This window comes from Cydia fagiglandana, chromosome 26 (assembly GCF_963556715.1).
Source record: "Cydia fagiglandana chromosome 26, ilCydFagi1.1, whole genome shotgun sequence".
Classification (NCBI taxonomy): Eukaryota; Metazoa; Arthropoda; class Insecta; order Lepidoptera; family Tortricidae; genus Cydia; species Cydia fagiglandana.
This window is the reverse complement of record NC_085957.1, coordinates 6,841,250-6,868,654: the sequence shown is the minus strand read 5'-3', so window position 1 is coordinate 6,868,654 and position 27,405 is coordinate 6,841,250. Positions and strand designations below refer to the sequence as shown.

The following is a 27,405-nucleotide window of genomic DNA, read 5'->3' as shown; positions in this document are numbered from 1 at the left end:
ACAACCAATGTTTGGGATTTGTTTGGGAATCGGGATTTCTATTAAATATTTGGTGTAAATAAGTTTGGAATTCATAAGAAAGTTATAATGGCCAGCTAAATCTATTCTTTAGCAACTTTCTAGCATATACAATGGACCCTCCTAGCTTAAATAATGTACCTCTTAATTATATCTGCGAAGGATGCCTGTGTGTTGACCGCAAGCTTACTACAATTTACGATGAAGAATATAAAAAAATATTTATGGGAATGCTGGATTTCATGGTAAGTCTTTAACTCACTACATTTTATAAAACAAAGTCGCCTGCCGCGTCTGTCTGCTTGTATGTATGTTCGCGATAAACTCAAAAACTAAAGACGGATTTTTAAGCGGTTTTGTACCTATCAATAGAGTGATTATCATTTCTATTGTTTAATGCTATCGCAGCAAACGAAATTCATTCCAATTTACTAAACAACACTGTTCAAATAAAAAATATGTAAAAGTATGTTACAACTCTTACAAGGTTAAGAGCGCTCTTACAAGAAAAGTCGAAATAATGCAAAATTGATGATACTAGTCGACGAAATTCAGGACTTTGTGCTCATTATTAGAAACAATGAGTACTTGTTCCAGTAACAGCGTCTTCTTATCTTTTTAAATATCGTTGTAAATATTAGAAAAAGGACTTATTAAATTAGTAATGAATTTTTTTCTGATGGTCGTTTCCGAAAAACCCCGTGAAGCACTGAACGGCAAGCTCTTATTTGGAAATGTTGAGAAGTTTACTCTGCTAAACCTGGCTATTTTGTATTACTAATACCCTGTACTTTAGGCACATCAAACGATATTTTTCCTACATACCTTTGAGAAAGAGAAAATCAAAGTAAAACGAACTCAATTTTCTCTCCGAAACAAGTGTCAATTTCTACGAAAATCTACTTAATATCGAAGTCATTTTCATACTCAAGCAATCTGCAACGTTTGCTTATACTGTTGGTATACATTAGTGTTTATGAAATTCTACTATAATTTTTTGGCAATTTTTTGAAAACTACTCTATATTACCGATGACGCGCGCTCGCCAGCTCAGTGCCGCGGCAGAGCTTGTAGAGGTAGGACGTGTGTCGGTCGGCTCCGCACATTTTCAACGGCGACGACGAGGTTTTTTATCATTGTGTGCGGCGGGCGCCGTGTAAAACGCTATACTGTGTGCGTGTAAACCGCAACGAGAGACTTTGATCCTAATAGCACTGTTTTTATAGTATTATAATTTATAATGGTACAGTTTAATAAACTACCGGACAGGATTAAAAATATTTGAAACGACCTGACATTCTATATGTATTTATTTGACTCAAGATAGTACTCAGGGTCTGATGATGGAGCCGGAAGGTGGTCACCGGTACCAATCAACCATGCAACTAAACCACTTTGTGTTTAGGCTCGTTTTATTCATCTCAACAAGATCTTTGACACAAGATAGAACTCAGGGTCTGATGATGGAGCCGGAAGGTGGTCACCGGTACCAATCAACCATGCAACTAAACCACTTCGTGTTTGGGCACGTTTGATTAGGCTCAACAAGATCTTTGACTTAAGATAGTACTCAGGGTCTGATGATGGAGCCGGAAGGTGGTCACCAGTACCAGTCAACCATGCCACTAAACCACTTCGTGTTTAGGCTCGTTTTATTCGTCTCAACAAGATCTTTGACACAAGATAGTACTCAGGGTCTGATGATGGAGCCGGAAGGTGGTCACCGGTACCAATCAACCATGCAACTAAACTACTTCGTGTTTGGGCTCGTTTGATTCGTCTCAACAAGATCTTTGACACAAGATAGTACTCAGGGTCTGATGATGGAGCCGGAAGGTGGTCACCGGTACCAATCAACCATGCAACTAAACCACTTCGTGTTTAGGCTCGTTTTATTCGTCTTAACAAGATCTTTGACACAAAATAGTACTCAGGGTCTGATGATGGAGCCGGAAGGTGGTCAGCGATACCAATCAACCATGCAACTAAAACACTTCGTGTTTGGGCTCGTTTGATTCGGCTCAACAAGATCTTTGACTTAAGATAGTACTCAGGGTCTGATGATGGAGCCGGAAGGTGGTCACCAGTACCAATCAACGATGCAACTAAACCACTTCGTGTTTAGGCTCGTTTTATTCATCTCAACAAGATCTTTGACACAAGATAGTACTCAGGGTCTGATGATGGAGCTGGAAGGTGATCACCGGTACCAATCAACCATGCAACTAAACCACTTCGTGTTTAGGCTCGTTTTATTCGTCTCAACAAGATCTTTGACACAAGATAGTACTCAGGGTCTGATGATGGAGCTGGACTGTGGCCACGGGTACCAGTCTACCATGTAACTGAACCACTTCGTGTTTGGGCTCGTTTGATTCGTCGCAACAAGATCTTTGACACAAGATACTACTCAGGGTCTGATGATGGAGCTCGAAGGTGGCGACGGGTACCAGTCTATCACATAACTGAACCACTTCGTGTTTGGGCTTCGTGTTTGGTTTATCACCTAGTGTCAAAGATCTTGTTGAGACGAATCAAACGAGCCTAAACATGAAGTGGTTTAGTTGCATGGTTGATTGGTACCGGTGACCACCTTCCGGCTCCATCATCAGACTCTGAGTATCACCTAGTGTCAAAGATCTTGTTGAGACTAGTCAAACGAGCCTAAACATGAAGTGGTTTAGTTGCATGGTTGATTCGTACCGGTAACCAACTTCCAGCTCCATCATCAGACTCTGAGTATCGCCTAGTGTCAAAGATCTTGTTGAGATGAATAAAACGAGCCTAAACACGATGTGGTTTAGTTGTATGGTTGATTGGTAATGGTGACCACCTTCCAGCTCCATCATCAGACCCTGAGTACTGTCTTGTGTCAAAGATCTTGTTGAGACGAATCAAACGAGCCCAAACACGAAAATGTTTAGTTACATGAGAGACTGGTACCCGTGGCCTCCTTCCAGCTCCATCATCAGACCCTGTGTATCTTCAGTTTCTTGTAACTTGTTTCTAGTAAATAAGCGAGTACCTATAATTTCTTTCGAGTAATATACGTTCATAAGTACGAGTATGGGGCTATTCATAAATTACGTCGTTTCAAATGGGAGGAGGGGGGGGGGGGGGGTCTGGACATCGGATGATGGTAGCATGACGTAGGAGGAAACAGAGTCATCCGAAGCATGATATTTGGATGATTTGAGGGATGGGGGAGGTCAAAAATAGATGACGTAATTTATGAACAGCCCCTATGTGCATTTGCACTGCATTTAGTATTTTCGTACTTACCAAATAACAGTTTTAGGACTTTATAAGTTAAGTACAGTTAGTGTTGTTATGGTTGATTTCAATACCATTTCGCGAATGCGAAGGATCAAGAATGTTTAATCCATCATTGTAGTGCGAGTGTGGTAGAAGGGATCGGAATAGTGAGCTCGCACGGCCTGCCGGAGCGCATAAAATACCTAAACTCGCTCAACCCCGAAATGTAATAGCACTCTTAACACAAAAAAACTTATTAAAAAAATCACTATATATTTAGGACCAGATGAATCAAGAGTGGCTATTATGTTGGGAGTGCATCGCTAGAATACGGTCTGTGATACATTTCAAGAAGAGAGTCCGCGCGGCCCGTGATCTCCTGCTACGGTATATGGTAAATATTTGTATTGTTCTTGCAATGATGTTTAAGCGATAAATTGTAAATAAAATTGTTATTTAATATAATAATTGAGATTTAGGCTAGTTCGTAAGATTTGCATGCTGTGCAAGGACAGCTAAGAGGATGGACTTTCATACAAATATGTGACGTCCCACGGGTAAAGGTACCTTATGGCGGTTGGCGCTTACGCTATTATTAACGCTGCTCCAATATTATTGCAGCGCTATGCGACTTAAGCGCCAGCCGCCGTAAGGTACCTTTTGCCGTGGAACGTCACATATAATGTACCTACATTTGTAACTCCTTTTTGCTAATAAATTATTATGAATGATGAATTAATGGTTTAGAGTCACACAATACAATCAAAGTTTCACTCTCATTTTAAAATTACATTATGAAATGACATGAAGAAATTGTAATGTAAGAAATTGGAGTACTAGAGGTTTTACATACAAAGTTGTACTCAGGGGCTGTTCATAAATTACGTCATTTCAATTTAGGGGGGGGGGTCTGGGCATCGGATGATGGTAGCATGAAGTAGGAGGAAATGTGGTCATTTGAAGCATGATTTTTGGATGATTATAGGGGTGGGGGGGTCAAAAATCGTTAAAAATCGATGACGTAATTTATGGACAACCCCTCATTCATATTTTCTGTCATAGGAATTCATTTTTTTCACTGTGGAATTTATTTATTTAATGAGATTACACAATTTCATAACAATTAAATAAACTTAAAAAAAGTTGAAATTACACAAATTCTATATGCTGTATTTTGTTTATATAAACATTTTTGCAACTAAAACTAGTACTAGACATAGATATATGTTACATAACTGTTCATGCCAAGTTTCAATGTATTTAATCATTTTGTTTCTTCTTCTTCTTCCTCGCGTTATCCCGGCATTTTTGCCACGGCTCATGGGAGCCTGAGGTCCGCTTGACAAATAATCCCATGATTTGACGTAGGCACTAGTTTTTACGAAAGCGACTGCCATCTGACCTTCCAACTCAGAGGGGAAACTAGGCCTTATTGGGATTAGTCCGGTTTCCTCACGATGTTTTCCTTCACCGAAAAGCGACTGGCAAATATCAAATTATATTTCGTACTTAAGTTCCGAAAAACTCATTGGTACGAGCCGGGGTTTGAACCCGCGACCTCCGGATTGCAAGTCGCACGCTCCTACCACTAGGCCACCAGCGCTTTTTCATCATTTTGTTTAATCTGTCATTTTGACGTTATCTGTATTTGTAAGAAAGGGACGAAACATAAATTAACTAATTGAGGCTTATAACCTTTTATGAATAATGAGGTTAATGAAGATGACCAAGGCATATAATTATTAACATAATTATTTTAAAATAATATTTTTTTTTTTTTGGTTCTGCATAGTCCATGAGCAGTATTTTATAGATTTAATCTTTATTATATGAACCTCTTTTTATTATTTTAACAATTATGAAATTCAATCGTTAGTTACTTTGTAACAATGAAATATTTCTTATAACAATGAAAATTTCCAGGTTTACCAAACTACACATATAGAATCGCTGTCAAATTTAAAAACAATAATAAACACAACCCAAGACTACTATTATCAAGATGAAGATGACAAAACCTTAATATCATTGGAAAATGAAACTACTACAAATTATTTTGGCCCTGACAATGCCTCAAATAGAAATTTTATAAATATAAATGGACCTAATATAAGTAAATGTACTGAAAGTGGATTTTCTGAAGTTAATACTGTTGTTTCTGAGATAAGAGATAGTACAAATGAAAATGATAGTCAGTCTTCATTTGTTATAAAAATTGAAGATAATTTTGAAAATGAAAATGAAAGATTTGATGGAGATGAAAATAACAGTTTGATAGAGGATAAAGAGGACTTTGTAAGTATTTCTGTATTACTTTTTCTTTGTAAGCATTTACGTATTTTGGTACAGTCAGCAAAAGTTGGTAAGCGGGCCAGGCCCCGTAGACAACATGCCAATCGCTATCTCTCCGTAGCGAACGAAACGCAACTGTCACCGTCACACTAATATGGAAGAGCGATAAGCTGGTAAGTTAACCAACTAATTTGCAAATTATAACAAACATTGTAAATTGTAATAGATTTTAAGTACCTAGTATTAAGATATAATGAGATGTAAAAATATTTTTTATCAATAAATGATCGTATCGTATCGTATAGAAAGACACAAAGCGATTCAATGGCGAAGCGCAAGCGATTGTCACCTTGGCTAGGCCTCCAGGTGTTCAAAATGATCTTGACGCGACTTTATTGTAAAGAGAATAAGAGCGTGTCAAGGTAATTTTGAACACCTCGCCCTCTTAGCAACTTCTGCTGCTGACTGTACTCACATAAAAACTTATGATATTAACAAATGGGTCGATCAACTATTTCTTGTTGTTATTCTGTCCCATCAGCCAGGAGACAATAGTAGCATAGTTTCTTAGAAGAGAAGAGTCGCATAGTGCTTAGTAGATGTCCCATTATGGAATAGCCTTGTAACTAATTAACTACCAAAAAATCAAGTTTGGTTAATTTAAATATGAAATAACTTGTAAGTATTTTAAGAGTGACCCAGGAGACCGTAACCATAGCAACTAGTGACAAGAAAAAGTTGATTCACCCAAATACTGGTTTTCAGACTGAAGTTAAGACTGATGACGTCCTTATCACACAAGAACCTGCTCCCAATAAAAAGAAAAGGAAAAAAAAGAAGAAACGACAGAAAGAGGAGTTTAACGCCTCCGACGATGAACCACTTAAACCTAGTAAGAAAGAGAAGAAAGATCAAGTGAAAGAGAAGTCAGTGGAAAAGGAAGATACAGGTATAATTTTGATTATAAATAGTGCCTTTCGCAAAATAAAAATAAGTAACTAAAAAATAAATAACTTTGTCAGTAGAAAAAGGCGCGATATTCAAATTTTATATGGGACTATAACACTTTGCGCTTATATTTATAAATTTGCCGTATTTTCTACTGACTGAAATGGCTTGACACTGACGGACTATTAAAATTTAAATCATTACTAAATAGTACACAGTTTCCTTTGTTTTGGTCATTCAATTTTAAAACAAAGCAAATTCATTTCCATTTTACAAGCTTTTATTTAGTTTCACCTGACCGTTGTCTGTCTGTCTGTCTGTCTGTCTGTAATCAAATCATGCAAGTTACATTTGATCCACTTCCCGGATTCCATTAAGCTGAAATTTTGCATACATACATAAGTCGGGTGACAATGCAATATTATGGTGTCATCGAGCTGATCTGATGATGGAGACCGGAGGTGGCCATAGAAACTATGTGATAAAACAACGAAACCTAATTGTGTTTGAGGTTTTTAGAATTGTCTCGATGAGCATTAGTTGCCTGTGGAAAGAAAAGTACAGTCAGCGATAAAAGCTTGTACCAAAAATGAAATTTTTGCCAAAAACTTATTCTCATATCATTGATTCATATTTGACCGTTGACCGAAAACAGACAGACTATGATTGTGAACTCTGAAACCCTAAAAAAATATTTCAATTTTCAGAGGATAAAACAGTAAGAAAGCGTCGCAAGCGAGAGAAGCCGGCGGGTGTGGTAAACAACCCCCGGGTCGACAGGAACCTGGCGCAGCTTAACGTGCGGGACGGACAGATCGAGATGATAGTACTCAGCTGGGAGGAGGTGAGAAATAAAGGATGACTCACGCTAGACCGGGCCGTGCCCGGGCCGAGGCGTCCGATATATAATTTTCTATGACGGCTGATCGGTAATCACGTGGTGGTTTCCATAGAAAACGAAGCTCCGGAAGCTTCGACCCGGCCCCGGCTCGGTCTAACGTGAGTCATCCTTAAAAGAGTGTCTTGGGGAACATACCTATACTACGTGATCCATTTTTACCCCCACTTCCCCTTGGCGACCTTGGTATAGACAGTATTACTGCAGTGTTCTGCCGCCAGAGTACAGCACTAGCACAAACGGAAACTATAGAGCAGTGGTCGGCAATCTTTTAGCAGCCAAGGGCCACATAGTAGTTAACGGAGGTGACGCGGGCCGTACTTTGTTAATATTTATGACTTTATGAGACATTGTCGTTGGTCACTATTATATACAAAATAGCCAAGGCGGCTCTCGGGCCGCAAGTGACAGGTTCACGAGCCGCAGGTTGCCGACCGCTGCTATAGAGTAACGTATATACTATTATAAACACACATATAAAGTTTACATGTCAAATATCTTATGAATAAAAAGTTATACCACTGAATAAGTGATAGGTACAATCACCTGCAATAATATGTTACTCTTCGAAGGCCGCAAAAATATGTGACACGCTTTTATGGCTCTACAAATAAGCTCGTGTCAGATATTTTTGCGGCCTTCGTTGTGTAACATATTATTGCTGGTGACTGTACTACCGTACAGAAAGGAAACTTCCTACAAAACCGATGTTTGACAGCAGTTCAGGGTCGAATCATGCCGTCCCTTTCTAATATATGGCACTATCCCTTTCGGCTATTTACCATTGTCAAAAATGTAAGCCATTATCTTATCTGTGGTCGTGCACGCAACGGGACGTCGTTGTGTCAACCCTGATAATTGCTCGGAGCAATGCTGAGCCGAACGGAGCCGAGTTTGCCCGAAGTCAGGAGTTTCGGATCCCTGGTTATACTTACATATACTTTATGAACAGGTAGAGGCAGAACGGCAACGCGCCCGAGAGAGCATAGTATTCACCCGACACGAGTACCGCTGCGACGACTGCATACTCGGGTTCAACCACCGCTTCAAACTCGACAACCACATGGCCAAGCACGCGCCTGTAAGTATGTCACAGGCGTGACCCAGTCACTCGCGAGCCACTGTGACTGCATACTCGGGTTCAACCACCGATTCAAACTAGACAACCACATGGCCAAGCACGCGCTTGTAAGTATGTCACAGGCGTGACCTAGTCACTCGCGAGCCACTGTGACTGTATACTCGGGTTCAACAACCGATTCAAACTAGACAACCACATGGTCAAGCACGCGCCTGTAAGTATGTCACAGGTGTTACCTAGTCACTCGCGAGCCACTGTGACTGCATACTCGGGTTCAATCACCGCTTCAAACTAGACAACCACATGGTCAAGCACGCGCCTGTAAGTATGTCACAAGTGTGACCTAGTCACTCGCGAGCCACTGTGACTGTATACTCGGGTTCAACCACCGCTTCAAACTAGACAATCACATGGTCAAGCACGCGCCTGTATGTCACAGGTGTGACCTAGTCACTCGCGAGCCACTGTGACTGGATACTCGGGTTCAACCACCGCTTCAAACTAGACAACTACATGGTCAAGCACGCGCCTGTAAGTATGTCACAGGTGTGACCTAGTCACTCGCGAGCCACTGTGACTGTATACTCGGGTTCAACCACCGATTCAAACTAGACAACCACATGGCCAAGCACGCGCCTGTAAGTGTGTCACAGGTGTGACCTAGTCACTCGCGAGCCACTGTGACTGCATACTCGGGTTCAACTATCGGGTCAAACTGGACAACCACATGGCCAAGCACGCGCCTGTAAGTATGTCACAGGTGTGACCTAGTCACTGGCGAGCCACTGTGACTGCACACTCGGGTTCAACCACCGGGTCAAACTGGACAACCACATGGTCAAGCACGCGCCTGTAAGTATGTCACAGCACAGACTACGTATCATCATCATCATCATCATCATCATCTCAGCCATAAGACGTCCACTGCTGAACATAGGCCTCCCCCTTGGACCTCCATTCGTACCGGTTGGAAGCGACCAGCATCCAGCGTCTTCCGGCGGCCTTAACAAGGTCGTCCGTCCATCTTGTGGGTGGACGTCCTACGCCTAGACTACGTATATGATTACTTTATGGTCACAGGTATGACCTAAGGACTGTATCGTTTATTATAAATACAACTTTACTTAGCCGTTTTTTCTGGTATTATGTTTTTATTAAAAAATTACACATATAGTTTAATTAGTGCTTTAATAATAAGTAACATTTCGTCCTGGGAGATCACGTAAAGCATATGGTTTGGACAATATTTACCCAATCCTCCCGAGTAACTACAACGATTTCGGACAAATACTACAAGAAAATTTACGGTTTGCGAACAAGATAAGTATTACACAAAAAAAATCGTACTATGTAAACAGCAATTACATATGATTCGTAAAGCGAAACATCTGGGCATAGTCTAATCATTTCTTTTAGTTGGAAAAAAAGTTTTGGATCTGTGCTTGGTGGCCTTTTTGAAAATATGGCATGTTACTTACGACAACCCCGACTTTGGTATACAATATAACCATCATGGAGCGTTTCTATCGACCTGTTCTAGCCATGGTTCAACGCCATGAATGTCCGTTAGGCTTTGGATTTCGGTAGATTCTTTTAGCTGTTTCCGTCATTTCCCTGGCGTCAGAAATTGACGGGAATCCAAAATGTTGCATAAAAAGTCGTTTTCATGTAAAGATAAAATACACCACATTTATTCTGTGGATGTTCAATTGAGCAATCATGAAAAGGACACTTAGATGGCATATTTTGGCAGCATATTAACCTTTTGTTTCTTTAAATCGTACTAAGGAATAGTCTCAAATTAAGCTCGATAGGCTTGTCCGAATTACATTTGCTAGAAGGTATTAAAATCATCATAAAGTCCCTAAAATAAAATAAATGTAAAACATTCTTATATCAGATATGTCTTAAAAATACCCCCAGATTATACCTTAAGAACATAGTAATACAAAATAATACACACGTCAACAGTTAGACCAGGTTTTATCTGTATTTATAATAAACGATACAGTCCTTAATAGACTAATAGTATTTACTCGCGAGTATCAGTGACTGCATACTCGGGTTCAAACTAGATAACCGAATGGCTAAGCACGTGCTGGGATGGTTACGGTTAGGTTAGTAGTTGTCCAGTGGGAAAAACAACCCTTAAAATCTTAGTTTAATTTTATTGTATTTAAAACTCTTTGTTTACCTTAACCCAGTTGGACAAACATTTTGCTTGTCTTCTTCTTCCTCGCGTTATCCCGGCATTCTGCCACGGCTCATGTGAGCCTGGGGTCCGTTTAACAACTAATCCCAAGAATTGACGTAAATGAAAGAAAGCGACTGCCATCTAACATTCCAACCCTGGGGGAAATGTGGCCCATGTTGGGATTAGTCCGGTTTCCTCACGATGTTTTCCTTCACCGAAAAGCAACTAGTAAATATCAAATGATATTTTGTACATTATTTATTTATTTTATTTAAGCCATTTAATTCCTTAATAAAAATAATATACATATTTCATTTATTAAATTAAATATTAATACATTATTAAATTAAATTAAATATTATCAAACTAATCTACATGCAGGTTTAAATTGTAAAATTCTATTCAATAATTTAGTTTGTATTATTAAGGACCTCTTGACGAGTAAAGGCCTCCTCCATTTTACTCCACATTTCCCTGTCTTGGGCTATTGTTACCCAGTCGTCGCTGGCAAACTTTTTTAGGTCTTCTGTCCATCTTCCCAGTGGGGACCTGACCTTCTTTTACCGGGAGGTCCCGCCCATGTAGTGACTCTCTTAGTCCATCTATCGTTGTTCATTCGTTTTGTACATAAGTTCCGAAAAACTCATTGGTACGAGCCGGGGTTTGAACCCGCGACCTCCGGATTGAAAGTCGTACGCTGTTATTGCTATAGTTCGTTTTTTTAGCATTAGAAAGAAGGTAAGCGATCTTGAACTGTCTTTTAAATTGAAAAACGCGGTTTTAAAATCAGTAACTATACTTATGAAAGCAGAAGAATATAAATGACCGTACCTAAATATTAGATTCATAATTGTTACGTAATTGCCGTGACTTATTTTTAAAACGTGTTTTTCAATTAAAAGATACATCAAGATTGTTTACCTTATTTCTAATGCTAAAAAAACGAACTATAGGCCTCCACCGCTTGTTTTGCTTGTATTATGTTATTATTTACTGGGAGAGGCCTTTACTCACGAGGAGGTCCGCTCATTCAAATAATAAATATAGGTATAAATTGTATTGTATAAATATTAAAAAAGTTATATGGTAACCTTAGTTAGTAACGAGTTGGAATAAAAGGCATTTTATTTTATTTTATTAATTAAAACCCAAAATATTACTTTGCTAATCCGCTTAAAAGATAACGTGCTAGTCAATCAGTGCTAACCCGTTATACTTACTTGCGTATTTTTTACATGCAATTAATGTTCCCACCCTCCCACCGCAAAAATACATTAGCAAAGCAAATAAACCCCGCGGATTAGCAAAGTAATATTTTGGTTTTAATTAATATAGATTTCCGCAAAGTAACGCTTGATTCTATTCACTATTTATTTTATGATATTATTTTTGATTCACCAGTCAGCCGGTCCCGCGGAGTGTCCCGTGTGTCGGGTCCGCTGCCGAGACGACCACGCCCTGGTCGCCCATAAGAGACGGCATCGGGTGAGGTTAGTACAATATTATTTTTTCTGCTGTAGCTAGTTTTCTCTCTCTCTTCAGTCGTTCCCTCATTCCTGAGGATCGTGATCACTAGGTTTCACATCCTTGATCAGCTGTCTCCATCGGTCTCGATCCATTGTTGCCCTCACTGCTTGATGGAATTTGCTCGAGGAAGTGGCTTCTCTAACTTGGTCACTCGGAATATTCGGTATTCGGCCACTTTGCCGAATAAGCCGAAGGTATTCGGCCGAATGTCTCTTACTATTCGGCCGAATACCGAATATCTGTTGTACCTACATAAAAAGCAAAGTTACACAATAGAATTTACCAAAAAAATAGGTATATTTAAAATGTACTAGAAAGTTTTTAAATACGAAGACCCTTTTTGAGCATTTGTTGGTTACTAAATATTTTATTTTTTACATGAGTCTGATTTGATTGATTCTTTAGCTACATTCATTAATTCTGTTCAACAAAAAAAAATATTATGTTATTGTTAGCTTAGTGAAAAGTTTTCTTAATAATTCGGACTCAAAATTTTGACGTGTCATGCCGAATATTCAGGGCTTCGGCCGAGAGAGGGGCCGAATATTCGGTATTCGGCCAAAACCACTATTCGGGGCATCTCTATTGAAACTAGACTGGGTGCGCTTGGTGGTAAGGGTCAATTTTGATTTAAATAACTGTACCTACTATCCGGGTTGTACACCTATATCCGTGGTCACATTAATGTCGTTATGCATAGATGGCGCTGCGTGTCGTGCGGCGAGCTGTCGTCGCGCGCGGCCGTGGCGGCGGACCACGCGGCGCGCGCGCACGGCGCCGCGCCCACGCACACGTGTCGGCGCTGCGGGGTCACTCTAGAGTAACTATCTACCTACATATACACACGTTACTGTACACTACATATAGATGGCGCTGCGTGTCGTGCGGCGAGCTGTCGTCGCGCGCGGCCGTGGCGGCGGACCACGCGGCGCGCGCGCACGGCGCCGCGCCCACGCACACGTGTCGGCGCTGCGGGGTCACTCTAGAGTAACTATCTACCTACATATACACACGTTACTGTACACTACATATAGATGGCGCTGCGTGTCGTGCGGCGAGCTGTCGTCGCGCGCGGCCGTGGCGGCGGACCACGCGGCGCGCGCGCACGGCGCCGCGCCCACGCACACGTGTCGGCGCTGCGGGGTCACTCTAGAGTAACTATCTACCTACATATACACACGTTACTGTACACTACATATAGATGGCGCTGCGTGTCGTGCGGCGAGCTGTCGTCGCGCGCGGCCGTGGCGGCGGACCACGCGGCGCGCGCGCACGGCGCCGCGCCCACGCACACGTGTCGGCGCTGCGGGGTCACTCTAGAGTAACTATCTACCTACATATACACACGTTACTGTACACTACATATAGATGGCGCTGCGTGTCGTGCGGCGAGCTGTCGTCGCGCGCGGCCGTGGCGGCGGACCACGCGGCGCGCGCGCACGGCGCCGCGCCCACGCACACGTGTCGGCGCTGCGGGGTCACTCTAGAGTAACTATCTACCTACATATACACACGTTACTGTACACTACATATAGATGGCGCTGCGTGTCGTGCGGCGAGCTGTCGTCGCGCGCGGCCGTGGCGGCGGACCACGCGGCGCGCGCGCACGGCGCCGCGCCCACGCACACGTGTCGGCGCTGCGGGGTCACTCTAGAGTAACTATCTACCTACATATACACACGTTACTGTACACTACATATAGATGGCGCTGCGTGTCGTGCGGCGAGCTGTCGTCGCGCGCGGCCGTGGCGGCGGACCACGCGGCGCGCGCGCACGGCGCCGCGCCCACGCACACGTGTCGGCGCTGCGGGGTCACTCTAGAGTAACTATCTACCTACATATACACACGTTACTGTACACTACATATAGATGGCGCTGCGTGTCGTGCGGCGAGCTGTCGTCGCGCGCGGCCGTGGCGGCGGACCACGCGGCGCGCGCGCACGGCGCCGCGCCCACGCACACGTGTCGGCGCTGCGGGGTCACTCTAGAGTAACTATCTACCTACATATACACACGTTACTGTACACTACATATAGATGGCGCTGCGTGTCGTGCGGCGAGCTGTCGTCGCGCGCGGCCGTGGCGGCGGACCACGCGGCGCGCGCGCACGGCGCCGCGCCCACGCACACGTGTCGGCGCTGCGGGGTCACTCTAGAGTAACTATCTACCTACATATACACACGTTACTGTACACTACATATAGATGGCGCTGCGTGTCGTGCGGCGAGCTGTCGTCGCGCGCGGCCGTGGCGGCGGACCACGCGGCGCGCGCGCACGGCGCCGCGCCCACGCACACGTGTCGGCGCTGCGGGGTCACTCTAGAGTAACTATCTACCTACATATACACACGTTACTGTACACTACATATAGATGGCGCTGCGTGTCGTGCGGCGAGCTGTCGTCGCGCGCGGCCGTGGCGGCGGACCACGCGGCGCGCGCGCACGGCGCCGCGCCCACGCACACGTGTCGGCGCTGCGGGGTCACTCTAGAGTAACTATCTACCTACATATACACACGTTACTGTACACTATATATAGATGGCGCTGCGTGTCGTGCGGCGAGCTGTCGTCGCGCGCGGCCGTGGCGGCGGACCACGCGGCGCGCGCGCACGGCGCCGCGCCCACGCACACGTGTCGGCGCTGCGGGGTCACTCTAGAGTAACTATCTACCTACATATACACACGTTACTGTACACTACATATAGATGGCGCTACGTGTCGTGCGGGGAGCTGTCACGGCGCCCCAATATGAAATGACGTAATTTATGAACAGCCCCATATCAACAATTACAATTACGTTATAAGTATAACGTGAGACTTGGCGCCCTCTTTGTCAGTAAAAAAGACGCAAATTTCAAATTTTTGATCGAGATCAAACCTTCGCTCCTACATTTGCCGTGAAGTGAGGAGTATAACAGGTGGTAGATTTTTTTCTACATAGCCAATACCTATTACCTACATATTTATTTATTTACAGTACATATGGTGCTACTTTCCTGCAGTAGTGCGGGAATGTGCACTTTCCGTGCCTATGTCGAAAGTATAAAGTTTTAAAGGGCCATAATTATGTACTGTAAAACGTTGTACAATACACATGCGAATAGGCAATTCGCAACCCGTGTCGATTTAAAAGACTCCCTTCAGTCGCGTTTTAATTTATCACCACTCGTTGCGAATTTCCTACTTTTCGTACGTGTATCGTAAATAACTATTGTGCGTGTTGGCAGGTCGCTCGCAAAGCTCCGGAACCACATGAAGAATCACGCGGAACGTCAGAAGTGCGAGCTGTGTGGGAAAACGTTTCGAGACCGGTCGTCGCTCAGGACACACTTGTTGTAAGTCTTAGCACAGTAAATAAAAACCGGCCAAGTGCGAGTCGGACTCGCACACGAAGGGTTCCGTACTATTATCTATAAAAACGGTCACCCATCCAAGTACTGACCCCGCCCGACGTTGCTTAACTTCGGTCAAAAATCACGTTTGCTGTATGGGAGCACGTTTGTTGTTTAGTATTTGTTGTTATAGCGGCAACAGAAATACATCGTCAAAGACGGACGGACGGACGGCGGAGTCTTAGTAATAGGGTCCCGTTTTACCCTTTGGGTACGGAACCCTAATAGTATTAGGTACAGAAGACTCACTCTCTAACAAAACGCGTCTGTTACGATTAGGACAGATATGGCCGCTAGGTGGCAACAGCGCCAAGCGCGGCTTATGGCCAAAATTGGTGTGGAAATGTGTACTTGTAACTACCTGTTGTAAAGCGATGAAATCGCGGAGTGAGCCACGCCTGCTCTTAGGCCACTTGCCCCATTCGCTAACCCGGGGTTAACTGGTTAAACCTGGAGTCACCATGGTTACCAGGACAATTTGACACTGGGTTGACGTTTTACCTTTGATATTTGTGGAATATTTCATTATAAAACGAGTTAGGAGCATTTAAAAAATTGTAAGAAATCTATTTTTCACTCCAAATTTTTACAATTATAATAAAAAAATCGAAAGAACTCAAACGTAGGGGCATAAGTATTGTTAATATACATCAAATTATCTAAAAATATTTTCCACAATATCAATATCTAGAGAGGAAATTGGGGATTACCTACGTTTGTATGCAGAAACGGCCAACCTCTTTCCTTTTTTTTTAATTTAGGCATTAACGCATAATGTAAAGTATAGTACGCCATCACTATATGTCAAAAATGTACTTGTATTTTTAGGAAAGTATGTACTTTAGAGGGTTGGGGTGAGTTGACTGGCAATCTTAGACTAAATAATTTATTCTATCATAACTACGCGTTTTATCTTAACATAACATCTCTAATCTGCGGCAATACATACATTATCTTTACTGGCCCAGCGCGTGCTGCAACCTATACTAAGGGCCAGTTGCACCAACCACATTTGACAGACTGATAAACGTCGGCCGGCGCGCCCCGGCCCTTTACTATGAAACTTTCCATACATAAAAATTTAGCGAACTCTTTAACGATACGAACAGTTTGGTGCAACCGACCCTAAGGGTCTCCCCAAATATATCGACGCGCATTCGGCAAAAGCCGATAGGAAAAAGCTTTATGTCCGCGCAATAAGAGCGAAAAACCGGTCGACGCGTCCGGCGTCGTCGGCCGTCGCGAGCCGAGCCAAACGACGACTTTTTCGCTCTTATTGCGCGGACATAAAGCTTTTTCCTATCGTATTTTGCCGATTCCGCGTCGACATATCTAGGGGAACCCTAAGTTATCACCCGCCACATTTTGCTGACCGCCATTACGCCATATGTACTATTTTATTTTTATACTAATCCGTTCGTCCGCAGCATCCACGGTGGGGAGAAGGAATACTCGTGTCCACACTGTGACAAACGGTTCCTGTTCAAGAAGGCAATGGAGGTCCATTTGGTGACCCACGCCGCGCCCGCCCGCCTCTACTGCCTTGAGGTAATACGTGGGCCACACTGAAAGTTCCTAGATTCTGATATATGAGACGCACAGACAAAACATCCTTCAGACTGAGCATAGTCGCGCTACCCCCTCTGCCACGCATACGGTAATTTTACTCCATGTTCGAGTCGCAAGTGTCTTTGTGTGACGACTGTGTCTTTGAACGGACCAATCACGGCACGGGACTTCTCACCTCGTCCCGCGCACCCCCGCAGTTTTGGCATCATCGGTTGCATGACATAATTGCTCTGAACTCGGTCTAGAGGATTCCTAGTCTATGATAATGATGAGACGACTTATTTTTTCTAAGTGGCCAGTAAGTGGAATTTTCAGTATGCCTTAAGTACCAGGGGTGTGAAACTCCCGACTTCGGGCAAACTCCGCTCCGTTCGGCTTAGCATTGCCCCGAGCAATCAGGGTTGGCACCACTTGACGTCCCTTTGCGTGCACGACCCCAGATAATGGCTTGAATTTTGACAACCCTAAATAGCCGAAAGGGATAGTGCCATATATTGCAATTTAATTTAATTTTCTCGCATTTCACACTATTTATTCATCATCATCATCATCATCATTTCAGCCTATATACGTCCCACTGCTGAGCACAGGCCTCCTCTCATGCGCGAGAGGGCTTGGGCTATAGTCCCCACGCTAGCCCAATGCGGATTGGGGACTTCACATACACCTTTGAATTTCTTCGCAGATGTATGCAGATGTATGCACTATTTATTGCCGGAATAAAATTACTTGATATATGCCGAGACCCCATCTCCCCCATATTTGGTGTAGTATTCGATTTTGAGTTTGTATTTAAAGTCGTTTAATATGTTCTAGTGTGATATGACGTTCAAGAACCGCATGTCGTATTACCAGCACAAGAAGTACAACTTGAAGCATATCGACCCCGAGAAACTGAAGTAAGTCCAGAACCACTAGTGGAAAGAGAAAGGAGGGTGGGCAAATTGGCCTATATGACCAATAAGGACAAGCAATATGTCACTGGATAGCTTATTCTAAGTTCTACTACTTTTACTATGGCAGATAGTCCCAAATCTCTGTGTGAAAAAAGTTATCACGGCATAAAGTAGTGTCAGTTTAAACGTAGCTGTATAGATTTTTTTCGATACTATGTTCCTGTGTCGCAGATCATTAAGGTTTTGTTATTGAATTGATGATTTGGTGTCACGATATTTTAGTTATTTATTCGTTTTCTTATGTTTTTTTTGTCATCATTTTTTTTAAACAGAGATTTGACAAGTCTCGCCATACAAAAAAAAATAGTGTATAAAAAAACCTTTCCAATGGTATGTCGCTTATTCTTATTGCTTCATAGGCCAGTGTCCATACAAATCTGCCCATCCTCCTTTGAAATAGAGAGTTATAGTTTGTAGCTTTCTAATAGGCCCCGACGGCTAATCCTTTGTCTATTGTTAAGTAATACCGCTCGTGCCACAACCTTACTTACTTCTTACTTCCGTTGGCGCTACAACCCTTTGTGGGTCTTGGCCTCCTCCACAATCTTCCTCCAGTTGTCGCGGTGCCTGGCGACCTTCTTCCAGTTGGTAAACTTTCCCATCTTTCTAAGATCTTCTTCTACACAATCTATCCAACGCTTCTTAGGCCTGCCTTTCGGTCTTTTTTGTTGCGGCGTCCACCTTGTCATGACTTTTGGTGCCCGCTTGTCCGACATCCTTTCAAGGTGACCCGCCCATCGTGCCACAACCACCTGCATAAAAAGTCGTTCTTTCACTTTACCCAGGTAATTGAATTACAACTCCTATGGAAATTGCAATACGATTCAAAATTAACTAATGGATATATAAATATTTTGTTAGGATGTGTGTGGTCCGTTCGACTCGCCGACGCTCGTCGGCACCGAGCGTTGGACTAGCCCGCGCTCAGGTGCCTAATAGAATAACTAAGACCCTTTTTTGCACGTAAGGGGCTATTCATAAATTACGTCATTTCAATTTAGGGAGGGGGGTCTGGGCATCGGATGACGGTAGCATGAAGTAGGAGGAAATGGGGTCATTTGAAGCATGATTTTTGGATGATTATAGGGGGGGGGGGGGGGGTCAAAATCGTCAAAAATCGATGACGTAATTTATGGACAGCCCCTAAGTAGCACGTGCGGTTATACTTAACAATAGAATAGGATTAGCCGTCGGGCTCTATTAGAAAGCTACAAACTTTACTGTCATGGTAAATTATGTAGCTACAGTACATTTACTGCCATCTTTCGACAGAGGATAAAACTGTTAGACCGCCATTGATCATTATTCTTTCACTGATATGTGTTAACTTGTTAAATATTAATATTAACGCCATCTACTCGAGCGTAGGCTGAAGTTTATGGCGCCATCGTTCGAAAAGATTGCACCATACCTTTGGCCTTCGAGTAGATGGCGTTAATATTAATATTTAACAAGTTAACACATGACAGTGAAAGAATAAGTCATCAAAGTCAAATGGCGTTCTAACAGTGTTAATCTTCTGTCGAAAGATGGCAGTAAATGTACAGGCGGCCTAGCCAAGGTCACAATCGCTATCGCTTCGACAACGAAAACCATTATGTCTCTCTATCACACTTCCATATTAGTGCGACAGTGTCAGTTGCGTTTCGATCGCTACGGAGCGTAAGCGATCGGCATCTTGGCTACGCGGCCTGTAGCTACATAATTTGCCATGACAGTAACTCTCTATTTCAAATTCTCTTTTCTGTAAACTCAGGCCCTACCAAGAAAAAAGAAAACGAAAGTTCTTTATCTGCTTCTCTAGCGCTCCATTATGCAAGAGCAATGGAGAGGTAAATAAAGAAATTTCGCTTTTTTCGGTATACATTACATACATTAGTATGATTTTTGTCACATTTCAGGTACAAATGTCCCCTGTGTGACAAGAAATTCCTAAAAGCAGCGAGACTCGAGGAACACAATATGGCCGTACATCTGAAAGTGACCCCTATACGGTGCACGATGACAGAGTGTGACTTTGTGAGTACAGTTTTAAACATTAAAGGCCGAGCCACACCGGCTTGCGTGTGCGTGACGTGCGCGTGTGCGTGCGCTAAAATGTTGGAGCCGCACACGCACACGTCACGCAAGCGGTGTGCCGTCTCTCATAAAGATCTGTATACTACAACGCCGCACGCGTGCACAAGCCTTAAATAATTTTACGGTTTAGACTCACTTGTTTTTAGTCACTCGCGCGTCATGTTTCGGAGAGCCTAGGTCTCCTTTCTCAAGCATTAACAGTGCGAGCAGCGTTCACGACGGCCGTGTATCGCGTACTGCGGCTCGCCGCGTCGCACGCTGCGCGCGCGCGCGGGGAAAACAGGTTGGGGGAGGTCTTCCGCTGTTATTGTAGGCGGGCATAGTGGTGTGTTTGGGCTTGGGTCATCCAACACTACACCCAGCCGCAGCAACTACAAGGGGGTTCTCAATGTGGTTGAGCACCCTCTTGTAGTTGAGATAAAATTATGATACTTGGTTTATTTTATCAGCATAATAAGTGTAACAAAATAAGGGGGTGCCCGTCGGAAAAAAAACATTTTTTTAATAAAATAAATTCGCGATAGACCCGTCTATAAATGTGAGTTAATATGTGTTCAAAACGCGAAAGTTTTAAATATTAATTGTTTTCTATCGTATTTTTTCGGAAACGTTCGTATTTATCATGGTACTTCAGTCAACCTCAGTACTTTTTGTACCGAGACTGACTGAAATAGCAAGACACGTTCGTACGTTTCACTGAAAATGGAAATAATGATGCACTACATCTGTAGCACGTACCTATCTGAGCGTTTGTATTCCAAAAAAAAATTACATTTCATTCATTGTCTTCAAATTATTGACTTCTTGGGCTCATTTTACTCAGAATCATTTTTAGGGTTCCGTACCCAAAGGGTAAAACGGGACCCTATTACTAAGACTCCGCTGTCCGTCCGTCCGTCTGTCACCAGGCTGTATCTCACGAACCGTGATAGCTAGACAGTTGAAATTTTCACAGATGATGTACTTCTGTTGCCGCTATAACAACAAATACTAAAAAGTACGGAACCCTCGGTGTGCGAGTCTGACTCGCACTTGTCCGGTTTCTTCATGTATGAGGCGTGAATACACAAATGATTCTGAGTAAAATGAGCCCAAGAAGTCTTGAAGAAGAACTTTAAAATGCCAAATTCAGTGTTTTAGTAAACATTTTTAATCTTAGACTTTGGGCATAGTTCCATTAATCGTTAACGCCACGCGCTATAAATTATTTTTTTATTACGAAAAAATGTATGAATGCCTACTATAAAGTGATATTTTTCTGAATAAAGAATACATCGTCCAACTTTTTATTTAGTGCAAATCGCCACACTCTGATTGTAACATCCAAAATTGTCACAAAAAATTACATAACATTTTCATTTTTTGTACAAAAATATTTTTTTTGTATGGAAAGGTATAATAATTATTTCGAAAATGAACTCCCCGTCCCTAAATTATACGAAAATGATATATAACTGGCCCTAGTCGCTAAGACTAGGAAGGAATATAGCATAGATTGGACCTGTGGAGCCGACCCTTTCACCCCCCCTTTTTGGGGGGTCTGCATGGTACGATCTCCCGGCTACCGGGCCATATCAACTTTGTTTGACCTAAGGAACAATCGTGCCAAGCGGCATCGCCTGAGACTAAAATACATGCTGTTCCATACAGTCAAGTGTGAAAATATGGGTGTAGCCAACTTATTCAAAAATATGTCCCATAGTTCTTCATTCGCCGACATAAGAGCTATGGGACATATTAACTCACATTATAGACACGCGAATTATATTCAATTACCTTGATTTACCGACGTTTCGACACAGGTTTCACTGGTCGTGGTCGCGCCTGACTGATGTCCCATGTGTGAGTTAATATGTATTCAAAACGCGAAAGTTTAAAATATTATATGGGACATATTTTTGAGATGATTTGTGCACCCATATTTTTACAGTTGACTGTACATTTGTGTTCCTTACTATACTTCGTTTTTTTTAGCATTAGAAATAAGGTAAACAATCTTGATGTGTCTTTAAATTGAAAAACACATTTTAAAAATAAGTTACGACAAATACGTAACAATTATGAATCTAATACGATCATTTATATTCTCCTGCTTTCATAAGTGATAGTTATTGATTTTTAAAAAGCGTTTTTCAATTAAAAGACGTGCCAAGATCGCTTACCTTCTTTGAAGTTCTTTCTAATGCCAAATAAAACGAACTGTAAACCTACTATCATCTGACATTGTTAGGTATATAGTTTGGTATTGTTTGTAGGCGTGCTCGTCGCGGCCGGTTCTGCGCACGCACATACGCATGGTGCACCGCAACCTGCGCTTCGTGCGCAACCACGTCTGCGACACCTGTGGCAAGGCTTACACGGTACGATGACCATTTATTTTTATTTTTATTAGGAATGACACAGCCTCATTAAACAGATAAGTATAAATCATAGAGTAAGTAAGACAAGAGTGCTCTAACGGTGCTGCGGAAATTCTAATCTCAACAACATAAGACTTCCCGGTCGGTGCTACATCTCTTGTCACTTGACAGTACTACTACTGCTACTTAAAGTGCTGATAATTCCGCTACTCGATGCTAGATGTCGACTATGAAAGTTACTATGGAAATACTAATATTACTGGGACCAAAACTGATGTATGGAGTGAGCACTCTTGTATTACTATTTTTCTCTATGGTATAAATAGAGCAACATCTTTCTAGTAATGCGTGTTAAAGGGTCTGCCATCTTGTGGCTTGAATAGGAAACATAAACGTGTACATTGCCAAAGCAAGTGCTGCCATCTACCGTTCTCGTACGTTTTCTTGTGCATAGTAGGTTCTGCCATCTTGTGGGCTACATCGGAAGCATAAACTTTACATTTACGCCTCCCGCCGACAATCTGACGGCTCCTGTGCTGCCCCCTATAGTTCATGCACGTTGCTAATAGACCTATAGTATCCTATATGTAAACAAAATATCTGGGAGACCGAGTTTTGCTCGGAAAATATATAAAAACTCAAAAATACGCGTTTTCCCAGAGATAAGACCTAGATAGATCAATTTATCGCCCCCAAAAACCCCCATATGGCAAATTTCATCGAAATCCTTAGAGCCGCTTCCGAGATCCCCAAAATATATGTACATATACATAATATTATTTCATAAGAATGCGTTCTTGTTATAGTTTGTATTTCATTAGTTTATATTTCATTTATAGTTTATATTTCATTAGATTAAATTTTTATAAAATTAAGAGTTAAAATACGAGAAGAGCAGTACCTCTTATCACAGGTAACAATTTACTTAAAAAGAGGTACTAAATACTATAATGTTATCTGTAACTTACTCTTGATTGAATAAATAATTTTGATAGAATTTTTTTTTAATGTAAATAAATAAACAAGAATTGCGCGTTTAAAGGTATTTGTAAACAAATATTAATAAAAACTTATTACTAAGTATAAATGACAATATGACTGTCATGTAGTGTAGTATGCGAGTTATTTTTACTCTATAGAATTTCAATAAATGAAATTTCTGACATTTAAATTGTATTATTTAACAAAAAAAAATTTTGATCACATCATCACATACATCATACCTACATTTTTTGGGTTCCGTACCCAAAGGGTAAAAAACGGGACCCTGTTACTGAGACTCCACTGTCTGTCTGTCTGTCACCAGGCTCTACCTCATGAACCGTGATAGCTAGACAGTTGAAATTTTCACAGATGATGTGTACTAAAAAGTACGGAACCCTCAGTGGGCGAGTCCGACTCGCACATGTCCGGTTTTTAAGAAATTTATTTATTTATTTATTTACATAAGGAGATCCAACAGCAAACTAAATGACAATGGAATCTTAAATAGATATATAGAGCCAATTACAGGAACTCGAAATATGATTTGTTTTTAGACGAAGAAGACTCTAGAAGGCCACATGCGGAGTCACACCGGGGAGCGGCCCTTCCATTGTGGTCTCTGCTCGTCCACATTCTCCTACGAGGCGGCCTTATATAACCACAATAAACTCGTGCACCTCAAGAGCAAGGTTAGTTATCCCACAGAATAAATAATAGTAATAGGTACAGAAGACTCACTCTTTTGCGTTACGATTAGGACAGATATGGCCGCTAGGTGGCGACAGCGCCACGCGCGGCTTATGGCTAGCCACCAAATTTGGTGTGGAACGGATGTGCTTTTAGCTACCTGTAGCAAAGCGACGAAATCGCGGAGTGAGCCACGCCTGCCCTAGGTTAGGTTTTTTATAGTGTGTTTATATGTATTTTTTTTATTGTTTTGTAAGTGTTTTTATATTTTACATTTATTTTATATTCATATCATACATCACCTAGCCTGAGTTGGAATAAATAAAGAGAATAATAAACATAACCAGAGGGGGTCCCTTTGTTTCCCATAAAGTTTTAAGTCATAATGTATTGTTTGTCCGAATTTTCGTTAGTCATAAAACTGAAACCGTTAACTTTTCAGGATTTTCCTAAGGTTATTCTATAGATAGGTTAGGTTTATTTTATGGCAATCCTGAAAAGTTACGCGTTTCTGAGAAAAACCAATTATGACTAACGAAAATTCGGACAAACAATACATTATGACTTAAAACTATTTGGGAAACAATAGAGACCCTAACCAGAGACCTTACATATATAGACATTGGAATGTAGTACCATATAAGGGACAATGGGATGCAACAGGATACCTACCATATTGAGTATCATGTAAACAATCATTTGACACCTTACACGTGTGGACCTCCCTAGTAGTGTGATTCATAATTAATCTAAATAACTTAGTGCCACTTGGACCACAGGGTATTTGACTGTATTTAAAATAAATTATTTTACACCATGCGTGAAATAAAGCACCAGAAGATTAATAGAGAAACGTGGTCAGCAGTTATTTTTAGACACAATTTCTATTTTAAAATAAATAGTAGGAGTAAAATTACTAATGAATAAATTATCTTAACGTGATTATTTATCAAAAGGAATTTACTATTTTACAAACAAATTATTGCAATGGCAACATTGTCTTACTTTTCTCTCTTGGTCTTGAATTACGTTTTGCAGTATAATGTGGTAGTGTGCAGTGAATGGAGAATTAATCTTGAAATGCATTTAACCACCATTTTGGAGTCAACGGCCGGTAGTCCACGTGGTACTTGTTAAGTCCAGCTATTGATTTACAAGAGCTAAGGCCCCCCCCCCCCACATCTGGCGTCTTTCGAGCGTCGGCGTCTGTCGGCGTCGGTCCAGCGCTATGGAAAATGACGTCGCTGCGCAGTTGCGTCGACGTCGGCCATAGAATTGTAGACGCCGACGCTCGAAAGACGCCAGATGTGGGGGGGGGGGGGGGGGCTAATAAAATCACCGTACACTGTCTCGTACTAACCGTACAATTTTAGTCGCCGTATTTAGCTCCTAATACCTTGATACTGGCGAAATAGTCCCACATGGAAGCCATCATTTAAGACGAAACAGGAGCTGAGTTTCTAATATTTTAGGTAAATATACCCGTCTCGCTAACGGAAGCGGCTCCTGAAACTAGTGTGATAAGGACAAGGCGAAGTATCCTGCGTAAAAATCTCAATAATCGTGGTTTCGTACTCGACTCTTTCCTCCTCCAAAACTTAACCAATCGTAACCAAATTTGGAAATCTAAATGATTATGAAATTATCTGTGTCGGACCGTTTTGCTTTTTTGGCTGATTAATATCAGATTTGAATACTACGGCTCTCATTGCAGCATAGTCAATGAGGCCATTTTGGCCATTTTTAAGGGCTCTAGCACCTTATAAAACAAAAATATCAATAAAAGCAAAACGGTCCGATACAAATATTGACAATGTTAATCTGTGTTGAAGAAATCATTGCTCTAGCATCAAAACACACGGAGGAAACAGTCGAGTACGTTTGTATGGACTGAAATGAAATGAAATGACCACTCCTGTTGGCTCTTAAGTCGTGATAAATAATTCTTGTGTGTTGTTTTGTTTGCAGGTAACGCGGCGGGCAGACTGGGATGTGGGAGCGAACGTAACGTAGCCACGCATTTCTGTTAGTAATACAATTGTACCCATTGCTTGCTTCCTCTATACTCTGTATCTTTAGATATTTAAATAAAAGTAAACAAAATCTACCCTCAAATAGCTCCTTAAGCCAGTTGAGGGTAGTTGAAAACATTACACGATCAAATACTGTAGGTTAAAGTCAGGTCGCTCAGTGACTTTTCCAGGCGGTTTTGTATTTGGTCGGTTAGCCAATAAATGTTATAACTACCCGAAAATTTATAAATTTGTTTACTTAAAGATACAGAGTATAGCGTATAACTGCATCCCTTAGATTGGCCTTCATTAACCCAATATTAGTTAGACCTTTACCTGACGGCCGGGCCAATATCAGGTATAATTTGGCCTTAATTATTTTAATAAATATTTTATGATTTAATATTTATAGCAATCATTGTTACAAGCTAAAATATAAGTACAATAATTAGGTTTATGTAATAATAAAAGAAAATATTTTTTGTACAGCAAAGATTTTTTATTTATTTAAAACCCGCTTTTATTTAAAAAATATTGCTTTAATTGTAAATTCTATAACTTTATTATTTAGGGGGGGGGGGGGGGCACAGGCCCCAGTCTTCTGTTTTGAGTTCCTGATATATCAGTCTGACAATTTAAGGCATAGAGAAATATAAGCAAGGAAAGAGATAAACGAGAGTTATTTTCGCAGTCGACATCTAGCGGAGTTTATCAGTACTGATACTACTACTGCTACCAGGCGTGGCTCACTCCGCGATTTCGTCGCTTTGCTACAAGTAGCTAAAAGTACATCCGTTCTTCACCAATTTTGGTGGCTAGCCATAAGCCGCACGTGGCGCTGTCGCCACCTAGCGGCCATATCTGTGCTGATCGTGACAGACGCGCTTTGTTAGAGACTGAGTCTTCTGTACCTAGTACTATTATTTATTCTGTGCCAAAACGAGAGTTATTTTCGTAGTCGAAATCTAGCGTCAAGTAGCGGATTTATCAGTTCGCGGCTTCGCGCTGCGATTCGCGCACGTGTGTGGAGCGGGCTTTAAGAAATAATTGTAATAAATAAACCAATAAATTTTATTCATATTTTATTAAAACAGTTCAATGGATGGTTTTATACATTGTATATTTCTTTATTGAACATATTAAACCTTGTAATA

The 27,405-nt window shown here is 41.7% G+C and overlaps 1 protein-coding gene across 1 annotated transcript; it reads left to right on the top strand.

Annotated features, from left to right (window-relative positions):
* The first annotated feature begins 4 nt into the window (after positions 1–4).
* LOC134677339 (zinc finger protein 665-like) lies at positions 5–26,744 on the top strand. Its single transcript, XM_063535774.1, has 16 exons — positions 5–263; positions 3,554–3,667; positions 5,197–5,568; positions 6,331–6,514; positions 7,221–7,357; positions 8,364–8,492; positions 12,088–12,176; positions 12,914–13,033; positions 13,081–13,200; positions 15,440–15,547; positions 17,032–17,152; positions 17,990–18,072; positions 20,031–20,148; positions 22,464–22,568; positions 24,107–24,241; positions 26,208–26,744. Exons 1-16 carry the CDS (start codon positions 132–134, stop codon positions 26,250–26,252), a joined length of 2,112 nt encoding a protein of 703 aa, XP_063391844.1. The 5' UTR covers positions 5–131; the 3' UTR covers positions 26,253–26,744.
* Positions 26,745–27,405: the final 661 nt, after the last annotated feature.